At 42.0% G+C, this 17,677-nt stretch overlaps 1 protein-coding gene and 1 long non-coding RNA gene across 11 annotated transcripts in view; one reads left to right on the top strand and one right to left on the bottom strand.

Moving 5' to 3' along the window:
* The first annotated feature begins 241 nt into the window (after positions 1–241).
* CCDC126 (coiled-coil domain containing 126) lies at positions 242–16,291 on the top strand. 10 transcript variants are annotated; one of them, XM_075922204.1, is made up of 5 exons: positions 242–345; positions 905–1,027; positions 6,592–6,732; positions 7,276–7,670; positions 10,186–16,291. In XM_075922204.1, exons 4-5 carry the CDS (start codon positions 7,433–7,435, stop codon positions 10,365–10,367), a joined length of 420 nt encoding a protein of 139 aa, XP_075778319.1. In that variant the 5' UTR covers positions 242–345; positions 905–1,027; positions 6,592–6,732; positions 7,276–7,432; the 3' UTR covers positions 10,368–16,291. The 10 variants fall into 10 exon arrangements, with proteins under 10 accessions (XP_075778319.1, XP_014436685.1, XP_006138426.1 ...); XM_075922203.1 differs by lacking the exon at positions 905–1,027 and adding an exon at positions 1,097–1,203 and having other exon boundaries at positions 253–345; XM_014581199.3 differs by lacking the exon at positions 6,592–6,732 and having other exon boundaries at positions 7,538–7,670.
* Positions 12,325–17,677, bottom strand: part of LOC102452292 (uncharacterized) — an 8,458-nt gene continuing 3,105 nt past the window's right edge. The window contains exon 3 of the long non-coding RNA XR_012901997.1: positions 12,325–12,462. This is a non-coding gene — a long non-coding RNA (uncharacterized LOC102452292). The remainder of the gene's footprint in view (positions 12,463–17,677) is intronic.

The raw sequence follows: 17,677 nt of genomic DNA, 5'->3' as shown, positions 1-17,677 counted from the left end.
AGATACAGGGCGGGCTGCTTAGCAAGCCTAGGCGACAGAACAAATTTTCCCGCAACCAAACCCACACAACCAGAGAACCCTACGCCAGCAAGGCTGCGGCCCGGACTTATTGCAATACGGTAACTAAGCCCCGCCCCCCCCCCCCATCTCCTCCTCGCGCACGCGCACCACGCCGCGAGACACGGGACTCTGGAGCGCGCGCAGTGGAGCAAACGTGGGGACACGCATGCGCTTGGCTGGGGAGTCCGTTTCCCAGCATGCGCGGGGGCGGAAGGGCTCGGGGGCGGGGCTGGAGCTGTGGGATGTGCGGAAGCGGTGTTGGGAATGTGCCTGCCTGTCAGCCAGGTAGGGAAGGGCGGCCCCGGGAGTCGGGCGGCTCGGTGCCCGGGGGGGCGGGGACGGTCTGTCTACCCAGGGTGTGTGTGAGTGGCCGGGCGAGGAGAGCGGCGCTGCCCTGTGCGCGCAGTTGGGAACTGGGGGGGTCTGACACGGGGGCTCTGGGAATTGCAGCGGGGGCTGGGATACTGTGTGAGCTCTGTGCACTGGGACAGCTCTAAGTGCGCGTCGGAGATTGCCATGTGGGATGGGTTCTGTGATAGATGAGGTGCTGGGGCATGGCACTCGTTGAGTAACGTGAGGCTGTCATCAGCTTCTTATTTTGAGTCTTCCCTAAAGATGACTTTCTGGTCCAGGTGGTGCCCTTTTCTCTTCCATTTTCTCCCCTCCCTGCTCCTGCCCACTCTGTGCATGCAGTGATCAGCATTTGCTCTGATATGTCCTGTTTGCAGCATTTCTTGGTGCTGGATTGTGTGAGCAGTGGGATTCTGATGGCAGGAGAAATCCCTTTCCTCCTCTCAACTCCCTGTTGTTAATACTAATGTAACGTTCCCTATGTACTTGTAAGGGCGGTTGTTGCCCGTGCCTCAGTGCCGTGTTCCATGGTAGCGAGCTTCTGTGACTCAGCCTTATTCTAGCTTGGATCCCTCCCCTGCATGTCTGTGCTGCAATGACCCTGCGTTGTCTTGGAGTGAGTCGGAGTTTTACTATTTCTTTTGTAATGCTAAAATATATATACTTTCCTAAATTGTCCTTTTAGGGGCAACAAAATCTGCTGATTATGAATTTTAGATAGAGCCCCCACTTTCATCTTATATGAGACCATCACAGTCTTTAATGTATTTGTCCTTACCACATCTCCGTGAGGTAAGGACTATCACTCTTCTGTGTCTACGCACAAATATAACAATAAGATGTATAAATTATTGTTTAACTTGATTTGTTTTGCAGCAGAACGAGGAAATAAGGCATCAAAGTCTTCTCTTACTACCAGGGTTCCCTGCAAGCTGGGTGCTTGTGTGGCCAGGTGCAGGAGAGATTCATGTGCCGCCCAGATGATTAGCAAAGCGTCCACAGCCAGATTTTTGTTTCTACTGGTGGTGCACATTCATCCATGCCTCAGTGCACATAACAAAATTTATTCTACCCATGAATGGAAAAAAATCCACACATGGATAGAAAAGATTAGAGGGAAAATTGCTTACTATTCAAATCTAGAATTCATTCAGTATTCATAGACTGATGCTTCCTTAAAATATTGTTGTGTTTTTCTTCCATGTTTGTTACCAGAATCACAATTTGTAATATATATAATTCCTAAGATTTGAGAACTAACTATAGCTGCTGTGCCTTTGAAAAACTAAGGTGCTTGCTGTACTTAAGGACCCAATCATTCATAGGATCCAGAAAATCATGGAAATCATTTATAAGTGATGATAATTCTGTTGCTGTTAGTATGCTAGTCCACAGCCTACACTGTCCATAAACTCACACTTATAAAATATAATTTTGTTAATTACCACTGTATTTTCTGTTTAACCCAGTTATTAAACTTTCTCTATAAATCAATCATTCACTTCAACTTCTTATTCGATTTTGCTAATTTTCTAAACTAGGAAGTTAAAATAAGTTTATTTTTGTAAATGTGTGACTGCTGAAATTTTCAGCAGTTACATTTTTACACACGGGGGGTGCAGGCAAGCACCAGCTCCTGCCTCTTATACGGGTATGTGTGTGCATGTAACCGTGAGATTTAACCAATGAGCCAAGGCTTATTGGTTAACCGTGTACATGGGTACACATTAACATCCCTACCCTAAACTCCTTTTTGTAAACCTCATTATTGAAAAGATACAGATAACTATAATGGAATATACTTTCCAAGTTGTGATATAAAGAAGGATGTTCTCTCTGTTTTGTGACATGACCTGAAGTTTACTTGAGCAAGTTTGAAGTACAGGCAGTCCCCGGGTTACATGGATCCGACTTGCATCGGATCCCTACTTACAAACGGGGTGAGGCAACCCCGCACTAGCTGCTTCCCCCCAGCAGACCAAGGAGACGCGAAGCTAGCCCCTCCCCCCCCCCCCAACAGACCAGGCAGATGTGGAGCGGCTTTTCTCAGCAGACACCTCAGCTTGAGAATAAAGGACTGAGGGAAGTGAGGTGTGGGAGAATAAAACTGAGCTCTGGAGAAATGTTTGGCTAGAGTTTCCCCTACAATATGTACCAGTTCCGACTTACATACAAATTCAACTTAAGAACAAACCTACAGTCCCTATCTTGTACGTAACCTGGGGACTGCCTGTAGTTTTGTAATCTAATGCTTTTTCTTGTTGGCACCAATATTTCTCTCCATAATCCAGGTTTCACTTTTAAAAATAAAGCTGTTGGGTGTTATATTTACCAACACCACTTTCAGAATCTGAACAGACTGTAAATTGATTGCGTTTTAGTATACAGTTCGGAGAGGTGAGAGTTGTTCTAGTTAATGTCAGTGTAGTATTTACCTCTGGAGCTAAAATATGGTTTAAATACCACTTTTGGTTACTACTTAAGAAACAAGAGGAACAATATGAAGATGTGCAAAATCCACTTGATGTGTTATCTCATCTTGGTGTAATGAGTGTGGGGTTTGGTTTATAGATAGAACGTGGAAAATTATGACTATTGTTGGCCCATGTTAATCGTCATGATGTGATTCCCCTGTGTTAAATATTGGGATTGGCCTCATGACTTTTTAATTTTGCATTTTGTATTAATGTTTAATTTGTTAATGTATTTGCTGTTATTTTACAGCTTCTGTTATTTATGCAAATGTTAGTTCTCTGGTCTACTAAATATGGATATTTCCCCCAAAATGTGAACAGGTAGTATATTTCAACTGCCTTTGTGTTCCCTTTGCTCTAAGACAACTCATCCTGTATTTCAACTGTTGAGTAAGTGAGAGGCTGAGATATTTCTTCTGAGCCAATTCTGACACAGTAAGGTATTGAAGGTCATTCTGCTGCTAGAAGTGACATCTTTCACTGAAGAGAGATACTGGGGTCATCATCACTTATATTAAAAATCCCAATATTTTCATAAGATTTAATAGTGATAATCCTTGTAACCTAAGTTATAACTTGAATAATTATATATTGTCTACTTTACTTGCTACAAGTTTGGTCTACGACAGTGGCCTCCAACCATTTTACACCCAACATCACTTTTTCAATGTCAGGGCAAGCCAGGATCTACCCCATCCTTTTAACCAAGACACCACCCCTTTCTTGAGGCCCTGCCCTCTCCAAACCTTTCCTCAGACTATTTGTTGCTAATGGAAACTCACATAAATATACCTGATCTATTTTGCTAGTGCTGCAGTTGGGGAAAATGGTTTAATTTAAATTAGAAAACAGATTAAGCATTTTAACTTTCTCATGTTAGTTGATCAAATTTGATTTTAAATAAAGTAAAACATTATGTCCAACACAAAAGGTTTCAATGTTTTCTTTATTTAGGGCAGGAGTGGGGAACCTTTTTTTGGAAAAATCAATTGGGAACCACACAAGTGAGAAGCAAAAAAAACCCCCCAACCTTCACTGATGTGGCCCTCAACTGAGACACCTCACTCCTCTGGTGCTCAAGCCCCCAAAGGGCGAGGGGAAGGGGCAGGGAGGACTGAGGTTCAGGGCTTCCCCTAGGCCAGATTTACTTTTCTGGGGTTCCAGAGTTAGTGGATTTTGTGGACCCCCTTAGGCTCTAGGATGGGAACAAAAAGGAGGAGCTCAATGTGTGGGATAGGGATGCAGGATCTGGGTGGGAGATGGGGTGCAAGGTCTGGAAGGGAGTTTAGCAGCAGGAGAGGGTGTGAGTGGGGGGGTATGAGAGGAAGTTTGGCGATGGGAGGAGGTTGGGGCGGTAAAGCAGAAAAAGGTGAGAGGGTGAGAATGCAGTCAAATAGATAATGTAAAAGAAAGTACAGCTTCTGCAAAGTACAATTGTATGTCCCTCACATCTTCCTTCTGCTCCACCCTTGCTCCCCTCAGCCCCATGTTCCCCCGTAGCCTGATCCCCTGCATCACCCCATGCTCCTCAGTGCAACCCCTGCCCCTGTCCATCCTGCCCTTGCATCCTCCTTTGCCCCCACATCCCTGTGCTCCCCGTGCACACACTGGCAAGACAGCAGCGCTGGGACTCACAGCCTTTAGGGAGCAGCACTGGGGTGAGGAAGGAGAGGGGGCAGAGTCTCTTCCCTGCCCAGCCTTTTGCCTGCAGGCAGCGACGCTGGGGCTGGGGCTGGGGCAGGCAGAGCCCAGAGCTGCCCAGGCCTGGCTTCAGCTGGACCAGGTGCAGCGGGGCACTGGGGAGGGTGGCTCTCCAAACTCACACACACAGCCCATGGGGAACAGCATAGGGTAGCCCTGTCCCCATTGCACCACATGTGCCAGCAGTCCAGCCCCCTCTGAGAGCAGGAGGCAAGAGCGGAGACATACCGCATGCTCTTTTCCCCCCCTTTCAGCCAGCAACTTAACAAAGAGGGGCAATCTAGCCCAGCTGAAACACGGTGCAGCCTTGTGGGCCACAGTTTTCACCCTGCTGAGGCTACACCATACTCCAGCTGGGCTGGATCAAAGAAGGGCAGCCGCCTAGCTGGCAGCCACATGGTCAGATGGCCGGGTGGGTGCCCCGCTTTGATCCAGCCCAGCTGGAGCACAGCGCAGCTTTCAGCCTGCCAAGGCTGTGCTGGGCTGGATCAAAGAGGGGCAGTTGCCTGGCCACTGCAGTTGACCCCTATGGCGCAGTGATCGACTGGTCAATTGCAATTGATAGGTTGGTGACCGCAGGTCTACAATATCTTAAGACTAATCGTGCTGGAGATAGCAAAGATTTTACAGCAGAATTTATTAGGGCTTCTCAGGGTTTAATAGTTAGCTGACAATGTTGAATGCAATTTGTTCTGGTCTAAACAGACTACTAAAATATGTTCAGCATTGTGTAAGTTATTAACAAACACAAAATAATACCGAAATTATCTATTTAAGTTTCCAAACTTTGTGCCATTTAAACTATCTCTTTTGCCCTTATGATCACGGGGGGGCAAGCAGACTTTTCTTGATTATACTCCTGAACCTTGAATAAACTGTTACGAACAACAAAATGCATTGTCACTCAAACCACTATAGTTCCCATGTTTACAATGTGATGTTGGCTTTAAGTTAAATTGACCATTTCACCGTGTCAGGCTAGCAAGGGTAGTTCCAGAAGAACAACAAGCACTGCCTTTAAAGCCAACTATGTGATTTTATTTAAAAAACAAAAAAAACCGCACACTTCTGTTGGGCCAGTATGCTGTATCACAAGTAAAACACATTTGAAAAAAGGAAATTTTAACTACTTTGACACTTTAGAGCAGGGGTGGGGAACCTTATTTAGGTCTGGAGCCACTGACCCACAGAAAAATCAGTTAGGGGTCAGATTTTGTTGTTCTTGTCATGTCACAAAAGAAGGGGATGTTTTCATGAAGTTAAAGGATGGCAGATTCAAAACTTATACAAAGGATGTTTTCACACATTATTAAGCTGTGGAAGTCATTGCCACAGGATATTGTAGAGGCTAAACACTAAAGGTACGGCTACACTGTAGAGTTTTTTTTCCCCAGAAGAAGGTATGCAAATTGCTCTCTCATTTGCATATCTTCATCTGTTGTTTTTTTCCAGAAGAGGACTTTCCAATATTTGGCCTGTCTACACAGCAACAAAAGTCAGAAAAAACCCCTCTTTTGGAAGCCCTCTGTGTATCTCGTTTTATGAGGAATAAGGGGGCTTCTGAAAAAGGGTTTTTTTCTGACATTTGGCTCTGAGTAGACAGGCCAAATATCAGAAAATGCTCTTCTGGAAAAAAAAACAGGAGAAGATATGCAAATGCGAGAGCAATTTGCATACCTCTGTTGAAGTACCCCCTCCGTCCCACACACAGTGTAGCCCTACCCTTAGATTCTAAACAAGGATTTTAAAAGGTAAAGTACTGCTTAAAGACAAAATCTTTGCTTGCCTTTCAAACAGAGTGATTTTATTTATGTGAATTGTATTATTTTGTGTCTGTATAAGAAGACATGATATTCAGTTTCCATCATTTTAATAATTTTGGGTTTTCAGACATAGTTGCTTACAATTAGGCAATACAGTACTCAACTTTAGGCTCCTCCTTGAAAATGTTGGTTTTTGCCTAGTATGTAGAACTTAATCTGAATAAACTTTGCTTGACCTCCAGAGTTCTCTTTAAAGATGTATGGCTGGTACTGCTTCACATCCTCAAAAGCTGAATATTTGATTTCTAATAACTGATATGTTCCTGCTGATCTCTTTCTTCCTGAAGTCCTAATCTGTAGTGGGTCCAAAATTGATAGCTACGGTAAGGATTATTTACAAACGGATAATTATTAGCCAAAGTGCTATAAGCAGGTGTAACTTAATTATTTTTTATTAAGACAGTCACAATGTGTTTGATGCAGTACAAAAGCAAATGAGGATCTTGTTTAATAAACTTGGGAAATAAGCAAAGGCTGCAGATGAATTTGCAAGAATTTTTGTATGAAAATATGGTATTATAAACAAAAATCCAGAAAATATAGCTTACAAACTGAATAGTTTCTAAAGGGAAGAGTTTCACAAGTTTATATTTGGTGACACTTGCATCCTGGGATTGAACGCAAATGCCCTTTACAAATTTAATGACAATTACACTAATTTAAAACTGAAACAATGATGGAGGCACTGAAGCAAAAAATCTAAAAGACAGAGCTGTAAAGTGAGAGGGATAGGTATGTTTTTTGCATAGATATGAATCCACAAAGAATTTCTAGCATATTTAATATTACTAAACTTGGAACTTTTTGTTCTTTTTTTTTTTTGATGAATGAACTTTTTGGCTAATCATGTAATACTTCAAATTTAGCAATCAAGAGACATGGAGAAAATGCGTTTAAGATGGTCCAGCCAGAAGAATTGTTACTTTGTGAAGATTTTGTTTTGACTAATCTGTAAATACCTTGACAACTTCAAATTGAATTATTTTTCTTGAAATCGAGACTTATCTGTTGCCTTCATCAGAAATGTTTTTAACATTTTCAAGAAAAAATATGTCCCAGAAACTGAGTTTGTTGTTGCTGATATTTGGATTCATTTGGGGCTTGATGTTGCTGCGCTACACTTTTCAGCATCCAAGGCACCAAAGCAGTACTGAATTGCGTGAACAGATATTGGACTTAAGCAAAAGATACGTGAAAGCACTGGCAGAAGAAAATAAGAACATAATGAACGGTGGTAATGGAGCCTCAATGGCAGGATATGGTAAGATTAAATAAACCTGGTTACACAAACTTTTTTGTTCTAAACTGCCTTTGGTACAATTTTTAAGTGGGTTGGAGCAGCGGGTGGGGAGCTTGCCAGTTAACCATTCACATCCCTAAAGCGAACATGATGGTGGAATTGGGGAGGTGGGGACTTGATTAAGTATGTAGCAGAATCTGACCCTTATTTTACAGTTGGCTATAAGTGCTTCAAATTTAAGCCTCATTGTGTTGGTATTACCATATTTCCCTCTGACATCACTATGGTCTGTTATTTGTGCATTTGCTATATGACTACTGTCCAGGGTCGGGCAAAATATGGCCCGTGGGCCAGATCCAGTCCATGGGAGCCTCAGCCAGGCTTCCTGCCTGCCCAGCTGCCACATAGCACTCCTGTGGGGACATGTGCTTCTGTGAATGCTGCAAACCATACGAGTGGGGAAGAGGCTTCTCACTTAGCCTCTGCCTACAGCACAGTTTTGCAGTTCCCATTGGCTGGTTTCTGGTCAATATGAACTAAGGATGTTGGCTCATAGAGGTTTAAATGATTAACCGATAAGCCTGGGGTGCCAGAGCAACCTCTGTCTGCAGGGACCTCGGGCCCCCATGGACAGGGGCTGCTACCATCCTGTGCTGGTGCCTCTGTATCCGAGGCAGCAATGTGGGCTAGGAGGGGCTCCCTGAAAGCAGGGCTGGGAGCGCACTGGCTGCTGGCCCTGCCCCTGGGAACCATTTTAATAAACATGTAACCGATGATAAATTGTTGTGGCTACATGATTACTAAAATACACAAAACCTAACATCCTTAATATTAACTGCCTTTTTGTAGGACAGGCAGTATGTGAAGTACTTCTGCCCCCCTTCTCCCAGGCTTGTAGCATTCAGAGCAGCACACATGGCCCCTGAAGCTTCTCTGAGCACATGTAGGGGCATGAAAGGCAGGGTCTTTGGGTAAGGAACATGCTCCTGACAAGAGTCTGCCTCTGGCACCCCAGCCCCTCCCTGCCTCCAAACCTCTGCTCCCCCTTCATGTAGCTCTATTCTAGGTAACCCAAACCCTATGTACCCATGCCCATTCCCAGACCCTGCGCCCCCTGCTACACGTCACTACCCCCACCCTTATCCTACCCCTGGTCACCACCCAAATCCCTGCACTCCCTCCTGCACTTCAGCTCCAGGTTACAACTCTCTCTCAGACCCTATACCCCCTGCTGCACTCCTACCCCAGATCACAACACTTTCCTTTGCCTAAGCTCCCTCCCAGATACCATACCCTCTCCTACACCTCAGTCCCTTACCCCAACCTCCCTTCTGCACCCAACCTCCGTCCCAGACCCTGCACCTCCTCTGTTAATATCATGGAAGAGTGCGGTATTTTACTGCTTACCAAATTTTGAGTGGCCCCCTCCATCAAAAATTATTGCCCACCCCATAACTGTAGACCATGTTCATCTAGAATGCAAGAGAGATGTGTGTAGAGCTTAGTTATTAAGACTTATTTAATGTAAACATTGGAAAAAATTCACTTAAAAGAACATAATACTTTAAATTCTGCATTCCCCATCTCATGATTTGTCTAGATGTTCTATCCTCCAAATTGACACACATACTTAAATTTTCTATACTCTTCTCCAGTGTTTTGTTCAGCCTTACATTTCTGAAAACTAGATAGAAGAAACTAGTTGTGTTTCTGTATTCTGATAGGCAGAACAAAAGCTTCTGTGAGGATACATGTAATATAGACTTAAATAGGAATTGGTTTTCCAAGAAGATAAATTAGGATTTTACATGCAAAGAAACTCAGTACTATTCTTATTGCTCCTTCTTAGAAGGAACCTCTCTTTCCATAGGCCAAATCCAATATTTTTGTGTGTCAAAATATTTAACAAGGCATTTTAAGGAGTGTGTGTGGTAGAGAGATTAAATTTAAATTAAGCAGCTAATTAAGTAGTCATTGGAATTTTCATTGATAAAGGGTGAGAGGAGCACTTGCTATCCCTGCTGCACCTCTGCTTTTGAAATATAACAAGAGCCATGAGCAGCCCTTGCTACATTCCAAAGGCAGAGGCCCAGCGGGGAACCCAAACAAGGGAAGCAGAGGTGCAGTGTGGGACCAGGAGCAAGCCGGGAATCAGCTATCTCAGTTCGCACCCAGTCCCATAACCTGTCTCTCTGCTTTTAAATGTAGATAAACCGTCACTTAACAAAAAAATAGGGAGAAAGGAAGAGACTGTTATTTTATACTTTGTGATTCAATGGGCCAGTTCTCAGTTTGCTATTGTGGCAGCATTGTCTTGTATGGGAAAAAAATGTATTACAAAATATAGACAGCTAGAATCCATATGTAGAAGGAAAATTGAAGCACACTATGTTTTCTCTATTCTCTCCAAACAAATCCAGGAAAAAAAGAAAATGAAGATGTACATTAGATGTCCAAATCTGCAATTTTCTCACACATTGCTGATAATATAAATGAACAGTACTTAATGCTACTTTCTTTGTTTTGTCTTCTTCAGCTGACCTCAAAAGAACAATTGCTGTTCTTCTGGATGACATCTTACAACGTCTGGGGAAACTGGAAAACAAAGTTGACTACATTGTTGTGAATGGCTCAGCAACAAATACTACCAATGGGACTAGTAGTAATCTGGTTCCAGTAACTACAAGTAAACGTGTAAATGCAGCAAACATTAGATAGCATAGAAGATAACCTTAAGCTGATTCATCTATCATAGATTTGATTCAAAAAAAGCTTTTTACCTCTGGCTAGGGCAAAGCAATAGTTGACACATATCTGTACACTGTTCGCTATAGAATGTGCTGAGTACATGCAGTCTCAACTTCTATACATAAGGTTCTCAAAGGCTTAATTTGTTGCTTTCAGACAACTCTGTTAAAGCAATGCTGTACAATATTTAAAGATTGGTTGATGTAGTATGCCAAATGAGTAATACACTAATGTTTGAAATTAAACTAAAATGGAAAAATATATATTCACTTCTAAAATATATTTATTTAAATAAAAACCTAAGATCATTTTGGATAAACTGATAATATCGCTTAATCATTTTTGTGATGTTTTAAACATGTAATTAAGGATAATGTAATGTTAAGTTAGTGTATAACAGTACAATATTTTGTTACTCATTAATTTGCTAGTGGTACGTTGAGGATAACGAGGATAACACTGAGAACGTTTTAAAATAGCAACCCAAAGAATGTCTTTATTTGCACTACCTGTTAGAATAGAGAGAATTTCCTGTATATAAAAATATCATTTATAATGAATATCTTAGGTAGCAACACTGTCCAGATATCTTTGCTCCAGAACGAGGTCAGTTAGATTATCAAAGGCAAAAGAGCCTGATACATAGTTATTTTGTACAAAAATATTTAAGTTTGTGTATTTTATAACTTCAGGTAAATTATTTAAGTGATGGAAGTCTAGTTTTCAGATGTGAATATTTTTATTCATTGCTGTTTCTTTAAATATTTTAGTATCTTGCAGTGTGACAAATATAACACATCATCTCCTTAACTTACTTTTTTAAACAGGAGGGAATAAGTAAATTAAGTTGAAGGGAAGCAGAGCATCTTGGCAAATACTAAAGAGATGCATATGCTAATGGTGTTTCATGAGGGGCACGGGAATGAGCTAAGGTTAAATTGCCTTATATCCATGTTAGCCTTACAGCAATGAGAATTGCAGTGAGGGTGCCCTATACTTCAAAATGGGCTTTCTGCATTATAAATGCTAAAATGAAAGTGCCATTAAGACCTATGTTTTTTAAAAATATACTGAAGTTGGGGTATTTTTAGAATTATGTTCTGGAATTTTTGCTTGAAATATGCTGTATAATAGCTTTTTACTATTTTGCTTAGAAAAAACTGATTCAGACCAGAAGTGCTGGATGATCTCAAGGTTTTCTGCTTTTCTCCCTGATAGTCCAGACTGGTCTAGAGGAAAGTAGACTATATAAATAAAAACTTGAGTTAGTGTCCTAATGTTTCTTATTTTGTGTTTGACATACTGAGTGTAAATTTTTTTCAGGAAGAAAAAAATAAAATTGTATTTATATTTGGGAAAGTTTTTTTTTTTTTTTTTAACTAGAAAATTTACCTGTCATTGCTTGGGTCCTTAACTCAAATACGCTTTTTTTTTCTTCTTCTTCATTTAAATGACTTATCTTTTCCTGTTTTCTGTATGTGCTCTCCATGTACTTTGAGATTTTAAACTGTTGATCTTCATAGTTTATCACTAATCATAAAGTTTGCTATTTAATTCATAGGTTACATAAGTAGAACAGTACAGCCGCTCCCCGAGTTACGACTACCTCCACTTATGACCATCCGCACTTACGACCAAAGTGGTCATAAATGCAGATCCAAGTTACAAATGGCGATCCACGCTTACAAACAGTGCAGTCGCCATGTAATTCTATGGGATCCGAGTTACGAACACTTCGAGTTACAGTGTTGGTCCGTAACTTGTACATAACTCGGAGAGCGGCTGTAGATATAACTTACTTGGTTTTGAAATCCCAATATTCTTCTTTCAGAGGAGTCTTTGTGGGGGCTTCACACTTGATCTTGGTGCCATCCTGACACCTGGATCAGAGATTTCTCTAGCAGTCCTGAATGGGCTTCCATACCCCGTACTTTTAAGAGGGCTGATAGGAAGTACTATGTACCATCCAGGGGTTCAGAATTCCTTTTCACCCATTCCACTCCAGATTCCTTGGTGGTGGAAGCAGCACATCAGAGAGATAGGCAGCAACATTTCCGATCGACCTCTGGTGACAATGATAATAAAAGGTTAGATCTCTTTGGATGTAAAGTCTACGTCTTCTCCATCCTACAGTTAAGAATTTTTAACTATTCTATGCTTCTGGCCAAATACTCTGAACTATTCAATACTAGGAACTATACAAAGCTCATGGACTTTGTAAAGGACATACCTGAGGCCAAAAGGCCACAGTTTAAGGCTATAGGATTAGAGGGCCAGACTATCGCCCGTGCAGCCTTGCAGACAGCAGCCCTCCATGCGGAAGACACTGCAGAAAGATCCACTGCAACTGTGATAAGGATGCACAAAGCCTTAGTTTATCTTGACCATATACCCAAGAGAGATACAGTCTACCGTGGAGGATCTTCCCTTCAATGGGGAGAAACTTTGTGGGCAAGAACAACAAAGTCTTGCACATCATAAAGGACTCACATGCCATACTGTGTTGCCTAAGAATCCACACTGACACATTCAGAAGGAAGCAATATCATTATCAGCCCTATCAACAGTCCCGATATCCTCCCTACACACAGGAGAGACCTTTCGATCAACCAAACCAGCAAAGCCATGGACTGAGACCAGAACACTGACATCAACCACCAGGATCAGCACCTCACTCTCTGGCACCCAATAAGCAAATTTGAAGGTTTGGTCAAGGGCCTCGAAGACATCTCATCTTTTTCAGCACTGTCCTATGTTTGTGGATCGACTGCACTCATTTTATCATCAATGGACATCCATACCTGCTATCATATGGGTTTTAGAGGTTATCTTTTCTGGATATATTATTATTTTCCTCTCCTTCCCCACTGCCCATCTACCTACCTCATCACTTTCCAGGGATCCTTCCCATGAAATGCAACTTCATCAAGAGCTATAACATCATCTACAATTATGGGCAGTGAGAGCTGTCCCTCCTCAACACAAAGGGAAAGGGTTTTACTCCCACTACTTTTTAATTCGAAAGAAAACCGAGATTAGTATCCTATTCTTGATCTTTGCAGACTCAATGAGTATGTTCCACATGGTTACTCTCACCACCCTCATTCTGGTTTTGCAGTGGGGGGATTGGTTTCCAGCCTTTGACCTACAGGATGCTTACTTCCCTCACATAGACAATTCCTAAGTTTCACAGTGGAAACAGATCATTACCAATATTGGGTCCTGCCCTTTGGGCTTTACATGGCCCTTTGTGTCTTTTCCAAGGTACTAGCTGTTGTAACAGCAAACCTCCACAAATTAGGATTAATTACATTCCCCTATCTTGACGACTGCCTCCTCAAGACTCACACGTATGATAATGCATTATTAACCACAAATGACAATTCAGTGTTTTCAATGCCTAGTTCTACAAATAAACTGGGAAAAATCCTCTACAGCCCACACAAACTGTACAATTCATTGGCGCACACCTAGACTCCACAGTAATTCGAGCATCACTTCTGGATGAGAAATTCTACAGCATACACACTCTAGTGACTCATCATAAACCATGGCCCTGGAATATCTACAGCTCACTTTGTGGTGACACACGCTCTCCAAACGGATTGCAGATTATACCCTATTGTGGTACCAATTTAAGGAATCTCAGTCTTTTGTAACCTGACAGTCCATTCTACAAGATCTATTTCTATTTGAACCACATATCTACATAATGTCCTTCTACTAAAAATCTGCAAAGCTGCCAAGTGAGCTTTTCAGCATACATTCGCAAACCATTACGCCCTCACATATGGTCCTAGAGCTGATACTCATTTGGACAGAATGGTGCTTTCTTCAGCATTCTGACACACTCCAAAGCCCCTACCACCATAGGGGGAAACTGCTCTTTAGTCGCCAAGTGTGGAGCACTCAAAGGGAAAACTCTCTCTTGAAGACTTATGTAATAACTAGAGTTCTTTAAGAAGAGTGTCCCTGTGGGTGCTCCACTACCCATCCTCCTCTCCTCTGCTTTGGAGATAGTGGCCTCTGATGTAGAGATGGAAATGGAGCGCTTGGACTGCGCACACATTATTCCAACCACCCATGTTGGACTGCTAGTGAAATCTCTAATCCAGGCACTGGGATGGCACCAAGACTAAATGTGGAGCATCCACAGGGATGCTCATCTTGAAGAACTCCAATTATTGCACAAGGTGAGTAATCTTTGCTTTCTCATTAACTTTGCCTAGGTTGGAGAGGAGAGAAAAAAATATGATTATGCAATAGTTTTAGCAGAGGAAAGCTTTCAAAAGCACAGAAGACAGCTTGGCACGTTATCCAGATTTTTCAAATGCATCAACAGAAGTTATCTGAAGGCACACTAATTTTCTGGATACTGGTTAATTTCTCCAGGCACGCTATAGTAATATTTAGTAATGTGTATATAGAATCCTAGAACACTAGAACTGGAAGAGACCTTGAAAGGTCATTGAGTCCAGTCCCCAGCCCACATGGCAGGACCCAGTACCATCTAGACCATCCCTGATAGATGTTTATCTAACCTGCTCTTAAATATCTCCAGAGGTGGAGATTCCACAACCTCCCTAGGCAATTTATTCCAGTGTTTAACCACCCTGACAGTTAGGCAGTTTTTCCAAATGTCCACCCTAAGCTTCCCTTGCTGCAGTTTAAGCCCATTGCTGTCATCAGAGGCCAAGGAGAACAATTTTACTCCCTCCTCCTTGTGACACCCTTTTAGATACCTGAAAACCACTATCATGTCCCCCCTCAGTCTTCCCCTATCCAAACTAAACAAGCTCAGTTCTTTCAGCCTTCCTTCATAGGTCATGTTTTCTAGACCTTTAATCGTTCTTGTTTCTCTTTTCTGGACCTTCTCCAGTTTCTCTTCATCTTTATTGAAACGTGGTGCCCAGAACTGGACACACTATTCCAATTGAGGCCTCATCAGTGCAGAGTAAAGCGGAAGAATGACTTTTCATGTCTTGCTCACAACATTGCTATTAATGCATCTCAAAATCATGTTTGCTTTTTTTGCAACAGCGTCGCACTGTTGACTCATATTTAGCTTGTGGTCCACTATGACCCCTAGATCGCTTTCTGCAGTATTCCTTCCTAGACAGTTGCTTCCCATTCTGTATGTGTGAAACAGACTGTTCCTTCCTAACTAGAGTACTTTGCATTTGTCCTTATATATATACTGGTGATTGATTGCTCCTCTTGAAGAGCATGAAATCCAAAAGAAAATTGTCAAGGACTATTAGACAATGGTGCATGGTGAAAATGTTGAAAGTAGGCAGATGGATTTGCCCAGGCACTGTGTGTGAGGATTTTGATGACTGATGAGCTTGTGTAGATGTGTGCAATCATACTATTACAAAACAGTTCTGTAGTGCAACTGAGTGTTTACTATTTTTCAGCTTTGTGTAATACACAACATACTCACTGGATATAGTTTATAAAATGCTAAATATTTAAGAACTTGGAGTTAAATTTATAAGAAATTATTTTTATGGATGGAACAAATATCTCACATTGGGCTTACTATTTTAACAATACCATGTTATACTTTTCATTTAAAGTTGTCAGAAACCACAAGAAAATGGGACTGTTTCAAACTGGTACAACACTGTTTATTTACTTTTTTAAGATGGTTACCACTCTGACACCAAAAATTTCCTGTGATTTTTTTCTAATGGACCTGCATTTTATTGAGGCCAATACCTAAAATAAAAGGTAATTGTTTGCTAAGTAAGAATAGAGGAGGAGAAAAAAAGTAGTCGTGGCAACTGCTACCTGGACAGCCAGAAGCACCTGGGAATCCAACACAACTCCCAAGAAGTTCCTGACCTGATTACTCTAACATGCACACATGTCCAATTAAAGCAACTGAAATATCACTTCTTTTTCTCAGCTCTCTTCTATCTTTGTATAACTTCAGTTTTATCCTGTTTGAGTCCAAGCCTGCATCTAAACTCCAATCTCAGCAAGTCCATGGGTAACTTTGGCAATTGGACTGTCCGTCATCTGAACTGGAGACTAACAAACCGCAGTCCCAATGTGACCAACTCCAACAGCTTTATGTAGATGTGCATACAGTACCCAACATAATGGAGCCCTGACCAAAATTTGGGACAGCTAGGGCTCGTCTACACTGGCCCCTTTTCCGGAAGGGGCATGTAAATTTCATGAGTCGTAGTAGGGAAATGCGCGGGGGATTTAAATATCCCCCGCGGCATTTAAATAAAAATGTCCGCCGCTTTTTTCCGGCTTTTAAAAAAGCCGGAAAAGAGTGTTTACACTGGCCCCGATCCTCCGGAAAAAGCGCCCTTTTCCGGAGGCTCTTATTCCTACTTTTTTTTAAAAGCCAGAAAAAAGCGGCGGACATTTTTATTTAAATGCCGCGGGGGATATTTAAATCCCCCGCGCATTTCCCTACTACGACTCATGAAATTTACATGCCCCTTCCGGAAAAGGGGCCAGTGTAGACGTAGCCCTAGTGTTATAGGGATGTGAAAGAGTAACTGGTTAAATGGTTAGTTGGTCAGCATCATCCTTAACTGGTGATGCTTACTGGGTAAAGGTTAACTGGTACCTGGGAGCAGCCCCGCCCTGCATGTGGCCCACCTGAGGGCTGCTCCAGCTCTGCGGAGCCCTCCATGCTGTTACCCGCACAAAATTCTCTGTTTCTTATACATTGTAGGGCACCTACCCGTATCCCTTTCTAGGGCCTAGGCATAACTCTCATAACATGGGCACCTGCCAGCCCCTGATTCTAGGATTTGGCGTAACCTTTTCAATATAGGCACCCACTGTTGCCCTTCTGCAGGTTAAGGTATTAGGGGCAGGTTTGCAGTTTTTTTTTTTTTTTTTTTTTTACCAATGAAAGAGCCTTACACAGTAATATCCTACTTAATCTTTCTTTATTAATCATCTAAACTAGAATGCACATGCTAGACATACAGTGCTCACTACTCCCAATGTGAATAAGATGAACTTGACTTGATGGCCAGACAGGATCAGATTAATCTGGGGGACTTCAATTTCAACATGGTGTCATTGACACAGGGTTGAGGTCTGGCCGCTCTGATCTTGGAGCTGTGTCCTGGAGTTGATTCCCAAAGAATTTCCTTTTGGGTCCCAGCTTACATAGTGAAACCTGAGTTCTGCTTAGTGTTACTATAATCAATTGTTTTACTAACCAATCATAACCTATTGTAACAGAATTTACCTAGCCTATCAGCCCCCATCACCTTAGTTGATTAACACCTAGCAAAATTAAT

The sequence above is a fragment of the Pelodiscus sinensis genome, chromosome 2, assembly GCF_049634645.1.
Source record: "Pelodiscus sinensis isolate JC-2024 chromosome 2, ASM4963464v1, whole genome shotgun sequence".
In the NCBI taxonomy this organism is placed as follows: domain Eukaryota; kingdom Metazoa; phylum Chordata; order Testudines; family Trionychidae; genus Pelodiscus; species Pelodiscus sinensis.
Note: the sequence above shows the minus strand (reverse complement) of the source record. Positions and strands in the feature narration are given on the sequence as shown.

Coding starts and splice junctions, on each gene's coding strand:
- CCDC126 (XM_006138364.3), top strand. CDS start 7,433: ATGTTTTTAACATTTTCAAGAAAAAATATGTCCCAGAAACTGAGTTTG. Junction 7,671..10,185: donor AGCCTCAATGGCAGGATATG/GTAAGATTAAAT, acceptor TGTCTTCTTCAG/CTGACCTCAAAAGAACAATT.